Source organism: Colias philodice, chromosome 9, assembly GCF_061535455.1.
Source record: "Colias philodice isolate Cphi_HAF_F1 chromosome 9, ilColPhil1 Martin Lab GWU primary, whole genome shotgun sequence".
NCBI lineage: Eukaryota > Metazoa > Arthropoda > Insecta > Lepidoptera > Pieridae > Colias > Colias philodice.
In genome coordinates this window covers 8,341,605-8,361,328 of record NC_143094.1, presented here as the reverse complement: position 1 = coordinate 8,361,328, position 19,724 = coordinate 8,341,605, and the positions used below count along the sequence as shown (strand labels likewise).

Genomic DNA, 19,724 nt, shown 5'->3' with positions numbered 1-19,724 from the left:
TTTCACTTCTGACAACGTGTTCTCGAACTCTTTTTTATAATAAGACGGATAATGTACTTTTAAAGGTTCACGACCCCCCAGCGGATCCCCACGCAGTGCTCCACGCTGCTAGCTGGCTGACTGACGATCAGCTGAACTTACTGGCTCCCTCACTAATGCAGAAACACCCCAACTCGTACACTTACTCTAAACGATTGGCTGAAGCTCTGGTTAGGGAGTCTTACCCTGACTTACCGGCTGTTGTTGTTCGACCGAGTATAGGTGGGTGTTATCTTTAACTAGTATTATAAATGCGAAAGTTTGTAAGTATGGATGTTTGTTGCTTTTTCACGTAAAACTACTGAACGGATTTAGATGAAATTTTACGGGAATATAGGTAATACGCCTGAATAACACATAAGCTATAAGAATACTTGATATTGCACGCGGGTTCGTCTTCTGGTGAAACTGCGCAGCACATCTAGTTTATTATAACTACCTAATACTAAAAATATGTGTTTGATTATTTTGGAGATAGAGTCAGACAGTGTCATAGGTTACTTTTTACTGGGGTGAAACGTCTTATTTCAATAGTTTATTTACAAAATAAAGAGGGTAGAAAAACAGATGTTTAAAAGAAAGTTCACTTTGTGTAAGAATTGTTACGAATTCGGAATGTGTATTCGTAACAATTCGTTCATTATAATTTATTTAGGTAATAGAGTTGCGTGAATAGATTTTTAACCTATGTAATGTACTTATGTTACCGACCTTCTTAAATTTAATATACTTTGGATAGGGATGATTATTGCAATAATTAATTATTTATTAATTATTAATTTGTATATTCTAGACGTGTTGCTCAGATGTTTTTAAACTACTTTAAAAATGCTGGAGATTTATGTTCAACTGTATTTTTTTATAAAGTACTTATATCATAATATTTTGTAGGTCCCAAAGCAATAAGTAACCACTATGTATGAATTAATATTGGTTCTAACTTCTAACTAAATTATAAATAACGTAATAATAACGTTTTTCGCTTGGTTATGCATAATTAAACATTGTGTTTAACACGACAATTACTGTTGTTTTTGCTCATGCATTGTGCCAGAGTTTAATGTTTTGACCTCTAAAACATTTTGTAAGAATACGTATATACCATATAGTTATACGAATACATATTTATTTTATCCATATATTCATTTCTATTACTATTTAGTTGCTGAGATTAGCGCGTTTAAACAAACAAACTCTTCAGCTTCATAATATTAAGTATAGATTACGAAGGAATTGATTCCTTGAAAATAAAATAAAATTTGTAATTAATTATATTAATTTCAATATTTCGACTAATAATGCCTTGGAAGATTTATATAAGGATTATAATTCTAAAACGAAGTAGGTAATTACGTGACGTAAGAAACCTGTATATGAATAATCGTGACAGTCTAAAGTACACTTTTGTGCAGTTTCAGGTCTAATGTTGTCATTTTCTTAAATTATTATATATTTGTAAAACTATGGTCCAGCATCCCAGATATTATATTTTTGATAACAACCAACCTTATTCTTTTCAACCTCGATAAAAATGCTTCAAATTGACGATTACTTAGGTAAAAAAGTATAGATATGTGCTCCAAAATTTATGAATTGAAAAAATCGTGTAATTAAATAATCTCAATCATACTTTTAAATCTAGTAGACTACGACACTACAATCTACATGTCTCATTTTTATTGAGCATGAGAAATATTCCTGTCAGATAACTATTTTTTGATCCACCAGGGATCAACTTAATTTTTAAATATTTTCTATTCGTGTCTGATGCCTTTTATTGTAGTTTCGTATATATTCACCAATATTTCCCTAACGAAGTTTTATACTGTTTTTCAGTGACCCCATCTCATCAGGACCCTGTACCAGGCTGGGTGGATAACCTCAATGGTCCCATAGGCCTTATGATAGGTGCTGGCAAGGGAGTGATACGTTCCATGCATTGCTATGGACATTACCACGCTGAAGTGATACCGGTTGATATTGCTATCAACGCGCTTGTTGTCATCCCGTACCATTTGAATACGAAGGTTGAAAGGTAAGAAAAGTTAAGTTAAAGAAAAAAAGATGTTCATTGCCAAAAATAATTACAAGTTCAAAACTCAGATATCATGTCTGTCATACATATACAGATTTATTTATTGGTATAGATTTCGGTTGCGTAATGCGTTCATAATAGTAGTGTAAATCTTGTGCTAATTAAATATTTCACTAGAATATGTTTATCAAATATTTTAACGTTACAAGTAACGAATAAGTCTTCTGACACACCTTCAGTGAAACAATGCAACATTGCGTATTTATGTTCCCACTATAAATAAACACATGTTATAAGGAAGTAGTAATAATTTTAGCATAAGATTTAGCTCCGTCCGCTCCGCTTAAATGTAACAAACTACGATTAAAACATTGTAGTTAGGTTATACACGTACAATAATATCGAACCATGCAATCTTAAAATAAGTGATTTTCTAAAATAGTATTATACAATATGGTGAATAATCGCTCATTTTAGTCTTACGTGTTTGAATAAGGAAAATCAAACTGAGATTAAATTATTTAAAGTGATCATCTAATTGTTAAGCTTGTACCAAGAATTTCCAAACCAGTTGGCTCGCTCATTGTATTAGTTAGTTGTAAATACAAAAAACTGACAGGGCGAAAAAGTTTATATGTATGCATTGGTGATATTGTTATAAAATTTATTTATAAATTAACTGCACAAAAAGAAAACCTCCCATAATTTTTGTAAACTACCCTTCCCTCCTAAAAAACATTTTTTTCATATTTTTTTTTTTATTTCAGGTCAGAAGAAATCCCCGTCTTTAATTTAACATCTGGTGATGATAGAAACGACACATGGAAGGAGGTTTTAGACGTTGGCAAAGCTACAGTTCGCAGGTATCCCTTTGAAGGACCGCTATGGTACCCCAATGGAAACATACGACACAATAAATATATACACGAGTTGTGTGTACTTTTCTACCATATACTGCCGGCGTATTTTATCGACTTCCTCATGCTCATTTTTGGACAGAAACGCTTGTGAGTATGATCCTTATGTTCTATGCAATAGAGTTTAATTTGGCTAAAATTTATTCATGTGGTGCGTTTAAATTTAGATGGCTCGTCAATTTTTTTGTGATAGCTGTAAAAAAGAAAGATGAAAGGAGCTTTTTCAAATCAGAATATTTTAATATTTCAAAAGCTCAATTTCGTGCTGAAGTAGAATTAAATTAGTTCTGTTGCGTGCTGAAGTTAAAATGATTGTATAGAAACAACTTATTGCAAAAAACATACCATATGGAAATTAAAAACGAAATCAAACTTCAATAGTTTATTTCAATATAAAATAGAGATCTTAGAGTATTTATTTGGATATGTATAATGATATGGAACGTAGATATCACATTCGGGCAAACATTACTTCCCGACTTATTTGACGATATATTATTTCATCGATCTAACGGCCGCCATCACTTCCTAAAAAAAAATAAAACGTGTTATCTTGACGTCTCGAAAATTTAAAAAAAAGGAAAATTTTAACTCATTAAAAAATCAAAGGAAGTTTTTAATGAAGAAAATGAAATGACTAATCTAAAAGACAATTAATTGTATAACTTATTGTAAAGCTTATTATTATTAAATGTTAAACAAAAGATGGTATGCCTCAATAAAAAATAACACGTTTTACAGCTAACATTATAATATTCCTACGCATAAGCAAAAACCAAAAAACCGTGACCTAAACAAAGCGTTAAACGTTATATATCCTAACGTTATCCTATTTTACTATTATAAAGGCGAAAGTTTGTATGGATGTTTGTTACTCTTTCACGTAAAAACTACTGAATGGATTTGAATAAAACTTTACCACAATATAACTTTTCCATAATATAATAACACATAGGATAGGTTTTATCCCGGAAATCCCACGGGAACGGAAACTATGCGGGTTTTCCTTTGAAAACGCGGGCGAAGCCGCGGGCGGAAATCTAGTATCCTATAATTCTTTATACATATATTCTTATAAAAATATGATGGTCATTCAGTATTGATACAGTCAGTATATACTACGCTTATAAAAATTAGCTTGAATAATGATATTTTTTTTTCTTATTATTTTAGCATGGTGCGGATACAAAAGAGAATTTCAGTCGGTTTAGAAGTCTTACAATACTTTACCACCCGCGAATGGTGGTTTGACACAAACAATTTCAAGGAGCTATCGAAGAAATTAAATCCGATCGATCTTAGCATATTCCCTATGGACCTTACGATTATTAAAATCGAACCGTACATTGAAAGCTGTATGATTGGAGGCAAGCTGTTCTGCCTGAGGGAAAAATTGGAAAATCTTCCGAAGGCCCGGATGCAGAATAATATGTAAGTACAAAGATATTAAATTGTAACGCATTTTTATTAATAAATAATAATATGATTATAGATTAAGTATTAGAGATATATAGTAGGTAGAGGCAGAGTTTTAAGAATTTATCAAATACAAAAATTATAGTACTTAAGTATTTACGTAATTTGTTCCTTTCATCGACTTTAATTAATACACCACATCTGTGATATCCTTAATAGTGTATATCGCAATTGCATTTAATAGGTAGATAAATTATTATGAACAAATTAATTTTCATCCATTAACAGTGCATGCTCTTTCTTGTTATATTCTAAGAAATATATCATAATATATTATGTAAAATTAAGATAATTTTGTTCATACTGAAGGTATTTGATTTAAGAAATGGTTTCCATTCCTGCGACTTAAATTATTCTATGGTAAATGCTACCGTACTTTAAGTGATAATAGAATAAGAATTAAAATAACGATGACTGTCTTGAGATTTGTACACTTTTCATGGCTTATGTTTCTACATTGAGAATATACATACTGATAAGACTTAAAGCGAAGGTATTCCTTATGTGATTTATCGTGTGAAATCTATACAATTATTATAAAGAGGAAAGGTTTGATTTTTTGTTTGTTTGTTTGTATGAATTGAATAGGCTCCGAAACTACTTGGCAGATTTGAAAAATTCTTTCACTGTTTCAAGCTACATCATTTCTGAGTGACATAGGCTAGGTTTTATCCCGGAAATCCCACGGGAACGGGAACTATGCGGGTTTTTTTTTGAAAACGCGGGCGAAGCCGCAGGCGGAATGCTAGTAGTTGAATAAAACATAATTATTTACACTGATTATTATTTTTCTATAAATAATGCTAACATCTTTTTTCAGATTATTTGTGTTGGACCTGATTGTTTCTGCATTTTTCTATCTTCTAATATTGTATTGGCTAGTTCTATTGTTCGAACCACTTCGAGTATTGTTGTCCTTTGGAGGTCCGTTTGTTAAATATCTTCCATTAGTTGGAAAGGCAGTTTTTGGTCAACAGTAATACCGTAAATATGATTACACAAATTATGCATTGCGATATCGCAATTTTATAATAAAACAAGCTTTATGTGTTAAAAGATTTTACTTAAATGGAATTGGAATGATATATTCGGTTTAAACTAATTTTCGTATCATTGAAATTTGATATTTAGTTTCAAGGCAAACAAATTTAAAAATTCTCATTGCCTTTGGGTTCTCTAGATGTTTGAAATATAAAAGTCGGTTAATTTAAAAAAAGAACGAAGTAATTTGCCTAAAAATGTAGAAGAATAGAAGATATCTAATAAGATGAATTAATATTATGACTAATAACTTTTTAGTAATCGTGTAATCTCTTAAGAAATATGTGTGTCCAAAAATGAATTATAACGGTGGGAGGTTGTGTCAGATCTCTTATGAGAGTATTTCATAATACGGTCTAAATGGTGTCTAAGGAAGCTTTAAATAAAATAACAAATAATTTTAATTTAAGACTGTTTTAAGTATTTGATTCACTATGTTTACTTTGCACTGTATCGTAATCATAGCAAAGGTTATCATTGTAAGTTCTATATAGGTCTTTTATAAATAATGATATTGTATTCACGTTGTTGAATAAATATATTATACAAAAGAATGGATTTATTTTTGACTAGTGTTTTATTAACCATAGTCTTTACTATTACTGTTTTTCATGATTTGTAATATAACTACATATAAATAAAGAAATGAACGCGATTTATTTGCGCAAGCAAGGAACCAATATTATTGTAAATATGAGAAGTAAATAAGTACCTACTTATATAGTTTTAAATAATGACTTGCTTTTACTAAGTTGTATTATGTTGTTGTATGTACTAATTCAAGGAATCGACTTCTGGATTAGTTTTTTTATGTAATGTTACCTTTAACCAGTAGTATCCATAGTACTTACTTTGAAAACTTATATAGATATAAGTTATCATTATAATATGTCAGATGAAGCGACCATTTAATAAAACAATTATAATAAATATTAAATACCATAAACAATATAAATGATGTGACAGTTATAGATTGTTATCTATACTTGTTGATTGGTGAGCTATTTGTATGTTTGAACTGCTAATCTCAGGAGCTATGTGTCCGTTATTAAAAATTATATCAGATAGTTCATTTATTGACGAAGGTTATATAACATCACGCTAAGTCCAATAGGAGATATGCGGCCACGGGGCACAGATAGTATATGAAATGAGTAAACATTTTAGTATCAGTTTTGTGATTACGCTTATAAATTTGAAAACATGTTGACTTGAAATTATAAATCATTTGATACTGAACTTCATAACAATATAATAATACACAAAATAACGGACAATGTAATGAACACAAAGCTTTTATTGAGTATTAGAATTTATAAATAAATAACCTATTCTATACTACTATAATCTCCAAACCTCGGGTTGATCGCAGATTCAAGGAAGGATATTTCATGCTCGCATATGAAGAAGCATTTTACATCACAGTTTATGTCATTTAGTTTGCCGTTATAGAACATTGATCCACATTTTTCTCTCTCCCCGCCATCTGGCTGGCCATTTCCCCATCTGGTGTATCCCAGAGATTTGAATGGCATACCTGAAAAATCAATATAATTCTTAACTTCATGACTATATAAGAACATGTTGTTACTGCTGTTGGTACTTATATTATTATAAAGGCTATTAACAAAGGTCTGAGTGGTTTTTCCGACTGCCATATTTTTATACGTTTTTCTTGGGAATTACAATTTACCGCGAACCAACAAATATAAATGAGAGTAAAAAAAATATGTGGAGATTATTTTCTTGAGAATTTGATGTTAATAAACTAAGATAAAATATGCAGTATTATATTGTAGGTTTAGTCAACAAATTAAAGCTGATTTAAAAGAGAAGTGGTAATTTCTCTTCTCCGTGTTATGCTCGCACCTATACAAGAAATTAATGATTAGAAAATTTTCACGAATAATATTGTCTAGGTACTACCTATAATAGGTACCTATAATACCTAGCAATTATAAATAATTATTCATATAATATTTAATATTTAGCTTCATAACAATCAAATGGTAAAGAATTAATAGTCCACTATAAACTTTTTACCTTTAATTGATCGCCATTCATTTTTTTGAACAAAACCTAAATGTACGGCGCCCCCCAGAAAGTCGCCGTCTATATCTTTATTAGCGTTATTTGTTATGTTTACTAAATGATCAGCTTCTTCTTGAGTATCTATGATGGCTAAGTATGACTGTTCTGCGCTGCAAACGACATACGCGTCTGTCCATTTCATGGGAGTCGAATGGAACTTATAGCATCTGCCCAGCTTTTCACTGTATTCATATTCTGGAAATAATTTTTATATGGACTTAACTTTTATTATAAAGTCATAGTTGATCTTCTAAAACTTCTTTAATTTCGTATTTCTGCGACTAACGAATGTAAGATTTTTGTACGCAAGGAATGACTGAAGAGAAAATATTTTAATAAGTAAAAATATTAATAAATTAACCATAGAGAATATTAATAAATTAACAAGAGAGATGTTACGTACAAATTACAACATATTTAGTTAAGTCGCTTCATAAATCATGAAAAAGCTAAGGTAATCAAACAACTCACCTTTTCTTTCTGACTAGAGTAGACTACATGTTGTTTATTAACATTGAAGGATAACGATATTTATTTATGTAATTATCATGCCATTATCATTACTTTGGATACTGGAAAAGTTAAAGATAGAACAGATAGGATACTTTGGTATATCCAGATTTTTTCATGTGGGGTTTCCAGTCAAATATGTTTTGGGCATTCCCCCGTTAATGAGTCGACAAGGACACTTACAGGGAACTCATTTAAGACTTGTATGAATTAACACGCAATTGACTCCTGAGTGTTCCCCAACGTTGAACGTTTTATAAGCCTCTTATATCTACTATACTAACTGGTATCAGGTAAGTCGCAAACGTTGTTCCATTCAAGAGATCCCAAAGTCTTCTTGCAAATATATGGGTAGGATCTACTGCACTGGTCGTCGTTGAGAGTGCCGTCTCTACGCAATATAACACAGCTTTCCTTACCACCGGCATTATTGGGTTCACCTGGACCCCATCTGTCATACACTTCGGCTATAGGAATACCTGTTGGGGAAAAGATTTTCAAGTACTTTCTAATTTTCTTACAAGTTCGTCGATCGAGACCGCATTATTAAGGTTCTAATGTGCATTGGCTTTTATGACAGTATGCAGTTAGAAATTAAAGTTTATTTACTGTTTTTAAACGCTTTACTGCGAGAAGCGAGCGATCTACCTGCAGCAGTCTTCGTTTACTGCAACATTTTTTTATTAAGCGTAGCAGGTATGGTGTTTCTTTGGTCCTCAAAATAGTTATATTATATACTTTTTGGTATATATACGCTTTGTGACTTAGCTAAACCCATATTATACAAGAAAAAAAATAAGTTATCCCGTAAATCCTTAACTGCCTCTTGTAATGTTTCGATAAATAATCGTTTTTAAATTTAAACTTATTCCCTTGACCTTTCAAACGAGTTGCAAAGCAACCAAGAATTATGTATTTAAGGATTCTTGCGAATTTTAAATTGAGAAAAACTAAATGATCAGTGATCACTATTCCTATTCCTTTATTTTGAAGAATAAAAAATCTTATCTCAATTTTATCCTTTTTAATATACTTATCTATTTATACATAGGTACCTACTTAGTTATACTATAGACTTACTATTAAGTTAGCGTTAATTCGGGAGGGCCTGAAATTAATGATGCTGAGCTGTTTCACCTAAGTATTCATTTTTTAAAGGAAGGCTTCCGATTTTAGATTAGAAAAATATCGGAAATATGACTTTAAAGTTGTTATACTTAAGAATGATATTTTGAAAATTCTCACCATCAACAGTTTCAAAAACTTCAGGAACGTTTAAGGCGGAGACACCAATAAACACCCACGAAAAAGGTTGCGTTTCATTCCAGAACGACAGCACTGCTTCGGCTTCATCATCATCGTCAGGATAAAATAGTGTAGCTCCCTCCATTTCACATTTTTCTTTCGCTTTGTCCCAATTTTTGTGTATCGTTTGAATTTTATAAAAACTGCCCGTCGACTCTATAAAATGATAGTCCTTACGGAAGAACTTCATTCGAGGTTGCCCAGCTAAAAATTTAACCAGAATATACTATATATTTTATAAGACCATCTCATCGTTCCGTGTAATCCTAAACACCATTTGTTATTCTTCTTTTCTGTACAATACTGGTTTTATTTAATAATTCAAAGTTCATCAACACGTATCGCAGATAAAATTTAAGCGTCATAAGCACACTCGTATAGGAATATATGATTTCATATACCATAACATACTTACAAGATAATATAATGTGGACACATAATAACACAAAGCAACACTTAATATGCAACATTTTATTGAATCAGCACCTCTATCTCAGCGAAACCATCACATACGAATGAGACTCTGAAGTCTGATATTATTTATTGAGTACTGAGACAGTATAGACTTGTTGTAGAGACATACGAAGCATTAGGTATCTATCGCTACACTAGGATGACGAACAGGAAAATTGAAGATGCTCGTTGATCAGGCTTTATAAATTAAAATATATTTTTAAGATTAAGTTTTCTTGACGTAATATAATAACACAAGATTTTAGTTATTCATTAATACGCTCAAGAACTTGTGAGCTTGTGCCATTAAGGTACTTCCCTGAGGTCATTGGTATTCAATGGTCACTCGTTTTGTATTATTTCCGTTCAACACCTGTGGTATTGTTATTTTCACATTTAAACTTATCATACCTACCTACCTATAAAATAATATGCGTAACTGGGTACTACTCTAATGTATTAGTTAAATTAAAGTACGATTAAATTTATGTTTTAGAGAGAGAGACATAGTAAACAGTTGATCTATGATTCTATTAATTTTTCTTTTTGAATTAGATGAATTTTATAATTATTATATCTATTATGCATTTTAAATATTATTTCCCTGCCACCATAATTAAAATTACTTATACCTGCCTTCCTTATTTTTGTGTAGAGCAGCAGGCATTGCGTTTAGAAACTATTAAAATGTAACTTTTGTCACTCTGTTTCATTAAGGCGGGGTTGAAAATATACGAAAGGTTAAACCACGCACCACCGCAAATCATGAAGTTTTATCTATTCAGTAGGAGAAAATCTTTTCTATAATAACTTAGTGCAATGTTTTTAGTTGATCTGAGCCAATACACTTAATAGGTCAAGCTCATGGCATACAGTGTAGTAATTAAAAAACTTATGATTGAGTACCTAATGATAATTGCATAATTTTATCTATTATAAGTAGGTATATTTTTATTATTTTATATTACAAGCTCAGATAAAATTGTTTCCTTTACAAAGTCATAATATATTTCATTCAAATATAAATATGTTTCCGTTTTGATTTTAATTAGGTACGTCGGTAAGGCTATAGTATCTATAACGACGTCTAACGTGTTTTATAACTTAACATATACGTAAAAACGACAGATGAATCATTTAGTGAATAAAGAACATCATTTTATAATGGTTATTTTATTTTTAACCAGTCTCAAAAAGAGGATGTTTTGTTCAACAGTACCTACATGTTAACATGTATGCTTCCTATGTATATTTACGAATGAACTTTATACCGATAATGTTTTTATTCGGAAGCTCCTTGTGGGAAATAAAACCCTCAAATTGTTATATTATCATAAATTAAAAGAATCGGCTGGTAAGTTTTAACTTTTGTAACATTGATTTATATTGCTAGAATGACATGCTCATTGTATTTGTCTGCGAGCTATGAATTCACTTTCTGTCATTGATATTTAGTGAATTAGTAGGTACCACTACAAGAATGTAAGGAAGGAGAAAAGCTTTTGTTCACACTGCTCAGGAGAGCTAACCGATTTTCAGGAAATTTTTTGTGGATTTTTAACAATCTCATTCAAATTATTTTGATCGTGATGTAGGTGTTATTCAATAAATCATAATTAAGCATTTCATTAAATAATGTATACCTGTGGATATATTCAAATAGGTAGGTAATAGGAATGTTGTTTATAAAGGATAACAGGAAAAATGAAAGACAATAATATTTTATATTGAGGTGTAAGTTTATTCGCATAACAATGTTTCATACAAATTTCCTCGTTTTGTACACACCTTTTCATCGTTTGTTTTGTAGATATTATCTTTTATAAAAGTTGTCTCTCTAAAATTTTAACATATTCGTCATGTCTGTTCCCTATATCTAATTCTCTTCACCACTGTGGTTAAATTATAAAATAGAGGATTCACTAAGGCAATAGTATTAGGATGAAAGTAATAGTCACTGTGGAAAATAGAAATACGAAACAATATACAAAAATGTGTTTAAAAGAACACGGAATGGGCTCTGATCTCGTAATATCAGCCTTCCAGTAACATCCGACGTGACGTGGCACTCTAGAGGACAGGCCGTTCCTCTGCGGAGGTGTAACTAGTGCAAGGAGTATCGAAGACAACAAGCAGAAACCAACTGCCGGGAAGCGAGCGCACACAACTGTTATACGAAGCTCAATTGTTTATTTTTTCTAATGGACATTGCACGAATCACACTGGTATCAGTGGACTGGCCACGAGGCTGCCAGTTACAATAATTAATAAGAAAAATTCGTTACTAAATAACAACTAAATCACTTTAAAATTATCTCTTATTTTAAGTTTGATTTAGGTTAATTATATTCTGTGTGTTATTATCGCGATTAATAAAATTTTCACCCTCTCAATTTTACCATCCTAGTAACTAACCCCTATGTAAGAGTACTACTGTAAGTCAAGTGTTGTCAAAACACCAAATTGGATCGCTTCCTTGCAATATACATTATTATTAAACCATTACCATATATTATAAAAAATATGAGACTGAGACTAATAACTTTTTAGTAAGTGTGTAATCTCTTCAGATATACGTGTGTCCAAAAATGAATTATAACGGTGGGAGGTTGTGTCAGATCTCTTATGAGAGTATTTCATAATACGGTCTAAATGGTGTCTAAGGAAGCTTTAAATAAAATAACAAATTTAATATAAATTTAAGACTGTTATAAGTATTTGATTCACTTAATGTTTACTTTGCACTGTATCGTTATCATAGCAAAGGTTATCATTGTAAGTTCTATATAGGTCTTTTATAAATAATGATATTGTATACGTTGTTGAATAAATATATTATAGGTACCTACAAAGGATGGATTTATTTTTGACTAGTGTTTTATTAACCATAGCCTTTACTATTACTGTATTTCATGATTTGTATCAATATACATATAAATAAAGAAATTAACGCGATTTATTTTATTTGCGCAAGCAAGGAACCAATATTATTGTAAATATGAAAATATTTATTTTTAGTACCTACTTATATATTTTTAAATAATGACTTGCTTTTACTAAGTTGTATTATGTTGTTGTATGTACTCATTCAAGGAATCGACTTCTGGATTAGTTTTTTTTATGTAATGTTACGTTTAACCAGTAGTATCCATAGTTCTTTGAAAACTTATATATAAGTTATCTTTATAATATGTCAGATGCAGCACCATTTATAATAAAACAATTATAATAAATACCATAAACATGTGACAGATTTAGATTATTATCTATACTTGTTGATTGCTGAACTATTTGTTTGTACGTGCTAATCTACGGGTCCGTTATTAAAATGACGGACAGAAGATAGTATCAACACGCTACGTCCAATAGGAGCGGAGGTATGTGGGTAAAACCACGGGACACATATAGTATATAAAATGAGTAAACATTTTGATATCAGTTATGTGATTACGCTTATAAATTTGGAAACATGTTGACTTGAAATTATAAATCATTTGATACTGAACTTCATAACAATATAACAATACACAATGTAATGAACACAAAGCTTTTATTGAATATTAGAATTTATAAATAAATAACCTATTCTATAGTAGTATAGACACTATAGTACACTATTTATAGTAGTATAATCTCCAAACCTCGGATTGATCGCAGATTCAAGGAAGGATATTTCATGCTCGCATATGAAGAAGCATTTTACATCACAGTTTATGTCATTTAGTTTACCGTTAAAGAACATTGATCCACATTTCTCTCTCTCCCCGCCATCTGGCTGGCCATTTCCCCATCTGGTGTATCCCAGAGATTTGAATGGCATACCTGAAAAATCAATATAATTCTTAACTTCTTGACTATTTAAGAACATATTGTTGTTACTGCTGTTGTTAAGGCCATTAACAAAGGTCTGAGTGGTTTTTCCGATCGCCATTTTTTTACACGATTTTCTTGGGAATTACAATTTACCGCGAACTAAAAAATTTAAATGAGAATAAAAAATATGTGGCGTTTATTTTCTTGAGAATTTGATGTTAATAAAATAAGATAAAATATACAGCATGATATTGTATATTAACAAAATTAAAGCTGATTAAAAAGAAAAGTGGTACCTAATTTATCTTCTCCGTGTTATACTTGCACCTATACAAGATTAATGATTAGACAATTTTCACGAATATTATCTACTAGGTACTTATAATAGCCATTGAAAATAATTATGTAACTAATAGTATTTAATATTTAGTTTTATTTCTTTACTCTTTGAACACACTTAAAACTTTTTACCTTTTATTGATCGCCATTCATTTTTTTGAACAAAACCTAAATGTACGGCGCCCTTCAGAAAGTCGCCGCCTACGTCTATAACAGCATTATTTGTTATGTTTGCTAAATGATCAGCTTCTTCTTGAGTATCTATGATGGCTAAATGTGACTGTTCTGCGCTGCAGACGACATACGCCTCATTCCAGCTCATGGGAGTCGAATGGAACTTATAGCATCTGCCCAGCTTTTCACTGTATTCATATTCTGTAAATCATTTTTATATCTATTTATTTATCATACATACAATTTTATCGTTTACGTATATCATCATCATCATCATCAATCATCATCAATATCATCAATCATCATCAATCAATACATATAATAAAATTGTAGAAAAGTAGTGTCTGTACAATTGAAATATGTAAAAAAAAATTAGCAGGTGTTATTATTGAATCGTGCCCGAATCCAAAACTGTTGTTGAAAAAATTTTTGTCTGTTTGTCTGTATGTTTGAACACGCTAATCTCAGAAACGGCTTATCCGATTTAGATGCGGTTTTCACAAATATATTGTGGTAAGCTTCATTTAACATTTAGTGTTTATTTCATGTTAATCGGTTAATAAATAAAAAAGTTATGACCATTTAAGTAATCACTTTTAAATAATCTCGAATTTTTGTACGGAATTAATGAATGAAGAAAAAATATGTATTTAAATTTTCAAACATATAAAAAATAATAACAACTAACGGACTTTACAGGTACAGTCCGGACCATAAGAACGTACGGGCTATAATCGGAAAATTAAGGATCAGTGGACTGGCAGCGTGATGTTGGAGTATGTAGATGAGGGCCGTGCATGATGCAATGATACACAAGTTATTAAAAGTATTCAGTTGGAAGTGTTCTTGCTCTTAGCCTATGAAAACAAGATTCAGACCTAGGTCATCAAAGACGAAGAATGTTTACACCTAAGCTACAAGTACGATCTTGGAGCAGTACAAATGTTTTAGGTACAAATATAAACACGAAAAATCGTAATGGTCATAGCGATAACGTTATCGTTGTTAAAATAATTAATAAGGAAAAAGTTTAATTTTAATCTGTTGCGATGACCTAATCAAGAGGTTACCTATAATCGATCATTTATCCTACTGATTGGGTTTATTAATATATTTTTACCGTTGGGGAAAATTGAACAATACTCCATTGTTCGATAACGCCTGATGTCATGTAACCTATAGCACACATACCATATACCTAATCTGTATATAGAACAGTGTTAAATAGATAAAATAAATAAGAGAGGCGTAAAATCGACAAGGAGCGAGACGAAAGGAGGCGGCAAAAAGAGGAGCAGCAGCGACGGGACCGCCATTTAATGGCGTACGCACTGGCGTTACAATCGCAGAGGCTGAACCGTCCAAGCAATGCTTGGAAGAAGTGATCTCAAGTGAAGTAGTTAAGTGAAGTACATATTAAATAATTATTTATTTATCAATTTATGTTCTTTTCATTCGATACCTTAGTGCTAAGTTCTGAGACTACGTGTACTTTTCTGAAAACATCACGAGAAACTTATTTAGCCACCTGATATTAGTTTAACCATCGAACACATTACGGGCGGATTGTCCTACATGATGTGATCATTACACCTGGTAAGACGATTGTAGGGCTAACGTGACGTGCGGCGCAGCGACAGGTAGCTGCAGCGCACGTTACGTGAGGTTGATATAGTACAGTCATTATAAACATTTAAAAAAGAAAGTGAATTTGCGCATCTAATTTTTTGATATATTGTAGGGGATACCTAGAAAAGCTTAACTTGAGTTTTTCGACCAAGATTTCCTATGAGCTTTCGCCACCATCTTAAAAAAAGGGGTAATATTTGTTTTTCGGCAATAACTCGGCTATCCGATGAAATTCGGAAATCACTTACAAGACACTTTTTGTTCCTTTTTTTATGCTCTACAATTAAGTCCTGACCATTTTTACCGTATCGTGCATCGTTAGTAATCGGACACCCATGAGCTTAAGTGCAGGGAACAGTAATGATGAAAATGGAAGTGCTTGCACTCGCGTTTGGGAATTTCTGCTTCATTCTCCTCCCTTCCACACGAGCAGGCGTCACCAACGGCGATCCAGCACTCGTTCAGGTGAACGTGTTTCTTGATGAATTTCAGTATCTTGGGAACCCTCATGAAATCCCTTTCACCTGGTGGCATCCTTCCGAACAGATGAGCTAGCCAGTCCCAATTGATAAGCAGGCGGTCGTTTTCCATCCTCGTGGCATCAAAGTTGTACTTCACCGGAAATTTTGCTCCGTTGAGAAAAGTTACTTCGATTTTATGTATCCCATGGAGAAACTGTTTGTATGCATCTGAATATTGCGCAAACTTAGCCACGATGAGAGGGGCCCTGCGATACGTAGCCGGTGCGCGCATGGTAAAGGTATCCACCGAGAACGTTAGCGATCTTTCTTCCACATCCATGTTGATGAGTCTCTGATGTCACACCACTCTTGCGTTTTTTAAATGTTATTCTTCACGATGTCACGGTCAAAACGGAAATACGCTCAGCCATCCATCTACGAAAGTATTTATAGTGCTCCTCTAATGAGTCGAGAAGGACACTTACAGGGAACTCATTTAATTAAGACTTAGTATGAATTAACACGCAATTGACACGTGAGAGTTCCCCAACGTTGAACGTTTTATAAGCCTCTTATTTGAAATCTACTATACTCACTGGTATCAGGTATGTTGCAAACGGTGTTCCATTCAAGAGATCCTAAGGTCTTCTTGCAAATATATGGGTAGAATATACTGCACTGGCCGTCGTTGAGAATGCCGTCTCTACTCAATACAACACAGCGTTCATTACCACCCGCATTATTGGGCTCACCTGGACGCCATCTGTCATACACTTCGGCTATAGGAATACCTGTTGGGGAAAATATTTTCAAGTATATTCTTGTAATGGTCTATCTTACAAGTTCGTCGATCGAGACCGCCTTATTAAGGTCCTAATGTCTATTGGCTTTTATGACAGTAGGCCGTTAGAAATTAAAGTTTATTTACTGTTTTTAAACGCTTTACTGCGAGAAGCGAGCGATATACCTGCAGCAGTCTTCGTTTACTGCAACATTTTTTTATTAAGCTTTAGCGCAGCAGGTACCTATGGTGTTTCCTTGGTCCTCAAAATAGTTATATTATATACTTTGTGACTTAGCTAAATCCGTAATGCAAGAAAAAAAAAATTATCCCGTAAATCCTTGACCGCCTTGTAATGTTTCGATAAATAATCGTTTTTATAAATAATAAAATCCTAAATTTAAACTTATTCTCTTGACCTTTCAAACGAGTTGCAAAGCAATCAAGAATTATGTATTTAAGGATTCTTGTGAATTTTAAATTGAAAAAAAAAACGAAATGATCACTTCGAGTATTCCTTTATTTTGGAGAATAATGAATACATTGAAAACAAACCATTTTATAATTTTCAATAAACTATTTTAATACATTCCTACAGACTATGGACTTATCTACTATTTAAAGTTTAAATTAGCGTTTATTATTGGAGGCCTGAATTGAATGATGCTGAGCAATTTCAAATTTCACAAATTTTTTTAAAAGGAGGGCTTCCGATTTAAAGATTTGAAAAATATCGGGAATATGACTTTGAAGTTGTTATAAAGCATGATATGAGAATAGTATTCTGATAATTCTCACCATCAACAGTTTCAAAAACTTCGGGAACGTTAAAGGCGGAGACACCAATATAAACCCACAAAAAAGGTTGCGTTTCATTCCAGAACGACAGCACTGCTTCGGCTTCATCATCATCATCAGGATAAAATAGTGTAGCTCCCTCCATTTCGCATTTTTCTTTCGCTTGGTCCCAATTTTTGTAAATCGTATGAATTTTATAAAAACTGCCCGTCGACTCTATATAATGATAGTCCTTACGAAAGAACTTCATTCGAGGTTGCCCAGCTAAAAATTTAACCAGAATATACTATACATATATTTTATCACAACATTTTCATCAAATATCATCTCATCGTTCCGTGTAATCGTAAACACCATTTGTTATTTTTTTTTCTGTACAATACTGGTTTTATTTAATAATTCCAAGTTCATCAACACGTATCGCAGATAAAATTTAAGCGTCATAAGAACACTCGTATAGGAATATATGATTTCATTTACTACAACATACTTACAAGAGAACATAATGTGGACACATAATAACACAAAGCAACACTTAATATGCAACATTTTATTGAATCACAGCACGTCTATCTCAGCGAAACCATCACATACGAATGACGATTGACGAATGAGACTGATAATATAATTTATTGAGTACTGAGACAGTATAGACTTGTTGTAGAGACATACGAAGCATTAGGTATCTATCGCTACACTAGGATGACGAACAGGAAAATTGAAGATGCTCGTTGATCAGGCTTTATAAATTATAATAAATCTTTAATATTAAGTTTTCTTGACGTAATATACCTAATAACACAAAAATTTAGTAATTCATTAATACGCTCAAGAACTTTTTAGCTTGTGCCAGGTCATTGATATTCAATGGCCACTCGTTTTGTATGATTTCCTTACAACACTTGTGGTATTGTCATTTTTATATTTAAACTTATCGTTTTAAATAATATGGTATCGATTACTGGACACTACTGTAATATTATGTCATATAACATAGCAATTGCTGTTAAATGTATTTTAAGGATTAACTATTATCTATAATTTCATTATTTGTGAATTCGATAAATTACTGTAGAGCGTATTTTGTAGATACCTATCTACTTTTAGGGTAAAAAAATGTTGCGATGCGTTCAGAGAATAACTTATTATATCTTAGGTACCATTTTTTGTGTTTGATTCTCTAATTGCGTTTAAAATCGATAAATATTTTCAGCCTGTTTCATAAAGGCGGTGTTAAAAATATCCCATAGCTGCATAGGTTAAACCTCGCACCAGCGCAAAGCATGAAGTTTCATGTAGGTATTAATCTGTTCAATAGGTGAAAAGCTTTTCCACTGTACCACAGAATACCTAATAGTAGCTAACGCTAATTGTACCTACTTATAAATGTTTTTTGTTGATGTGAGCCGAGCCTTATGACACTTAACAGGCATGGCAGACAGTATTGTAATTAGAAAATGAGTAATAATAATTACATAATTTTATCTATTAAATATATTTTTATTATTTTATATTACAAACTCCGATAAAATTGTTTCCTTTACAAAGTCATAATATATTTCATTCAACTATAATATACGTTTCCGTTTTGATTTTAATTACGTCGGTAAGGCCATAGACTACGTGTTTTATATTATGTGTAAATTGTAAAAACGACAGATGAATCATTTAGTGAATAATGAACATTATTTTATAATGGTAATTTTATTTTTAACCAGTCTCAAAAAGAGGATGGTTTGTTCAATAGTGAATGTATGCTTCCTGTGTATATTTAAGAATTTGTGAACTTTATACCGATAATGTTTTTATTCGGAAGCTCCTTGTGGGAAATAAAATCCTCAAATGGTTATATTATCATAAAT

At 31.8% G+C, this 19,724-nt stretch overlaps 3 protein-coding genes across 6 annotated transcripts in view; 1 reads left to right on the top strand and 2 right to left on the bottom strand.

The window, feature by feature from the left end:
* LOC149485975 (putative fatty acyl-CoA reductase CG5065) overlaps positions 1–19,724 on the top strand; it is a 40,879-nt gene that overhangs the window by 7,610 nt on the left and 13,545 nt on the right. The window contains exons 5-9 of one of the 2 annotated variants that reach the window (XM_089698632.1): positions 66–261; positions 1,876–2,074; positions 2,842–3,081; positions 4,165–4,422; positions 5,288–5,906. The exons of the other annotated variant lie outside the window; for it this stretch is intronic. Coding sequence (XP_089554758.1) covers positions 66–261; positions 1,876–2,074; positions 2,842–3,081; positions 4,165–4,422; positions 5,288–5,447 — 1,053 coding nt within the window. The 3' untranslated portion in view covers positions 5,448–5,906. Of the gene's footprint in view, positions 1–65; positions 262–1,875; positions 2,075–2,841; positions 3,082–4,164; positions 4,423–5,287; positions 5,907–19,724 lie in introns of those variants that run through there. 2 annotated transcript variants of the gene reach the window in all.
* LOC149485976 (macrophage mannose receptor 1-like) lies at positions 3,410–18,538 on the bottom strand. Of its 2 annotated transcripts, XM_089698648.1 has the most exons (6): positions 18,357–18,538; positions 17,863–18,126; positions 16,880–17,074; positions 14,152–14,394; positions 13,509–13,689; positions 3,410–3,519 (listed from the first exon to the last, which is right to left on the bottom strand). In XM_089698648.1, exons 1-6 carry the CDS (start codon positions 18,409–18,411, stop codon positions 3,513–3,515), a joined length of 945 nt encoding a protein of 314 aa, XP_089554774.1. In that variant the 5' UTR covers positions 18,412–18,538; the 3' UTR covers positions 3,410–3,512. The 2 variants fall into 2 exon arrangements, with proteins under 2 accessions (XP_089554774.1, XP_089554773.1); XM_089698647.1 differs by lacking the exon at positions 3,410–3,519 and having other exon boundaries at positions 11,586–13,689.
* On the bottom strand, positions 3,498–9,968 carry LOC149485977 (C-type mannose receptor 2-like). Of its 2 annotated transcripts, XM_089698651.1 has the most exons (6): positions 9,830–9,957; positions 9,355–9,618; positions 8,394–8,588; positions 7,552–7,794; positions 6,865–7,045; positions 3,498–3,519 (listed from the first exon to the last, which is right to left on the bottom strand). In XM_089698651.1, exons 1-6 carry the CDS (start codon positions 9,882–9,884, stop codon positions 3,513–3,515), a joined length of 945 nt encoding a protein of 314 aa, XP_089554777.1. In that variant the 5' UTR covers positions 9,885–9,957; the 3' UTR covers positions 3,498–3,512. The 2 variants fall into 2 exon arrangements, with proteins under 2 accessions (XP_089554777.1, XP_089554776.1); XM_089698650.1 differs by lacking the exon at positions 3,498–3,519 and having other exon boundaries at positions 6,788–7,045; positions 9,830–9,968.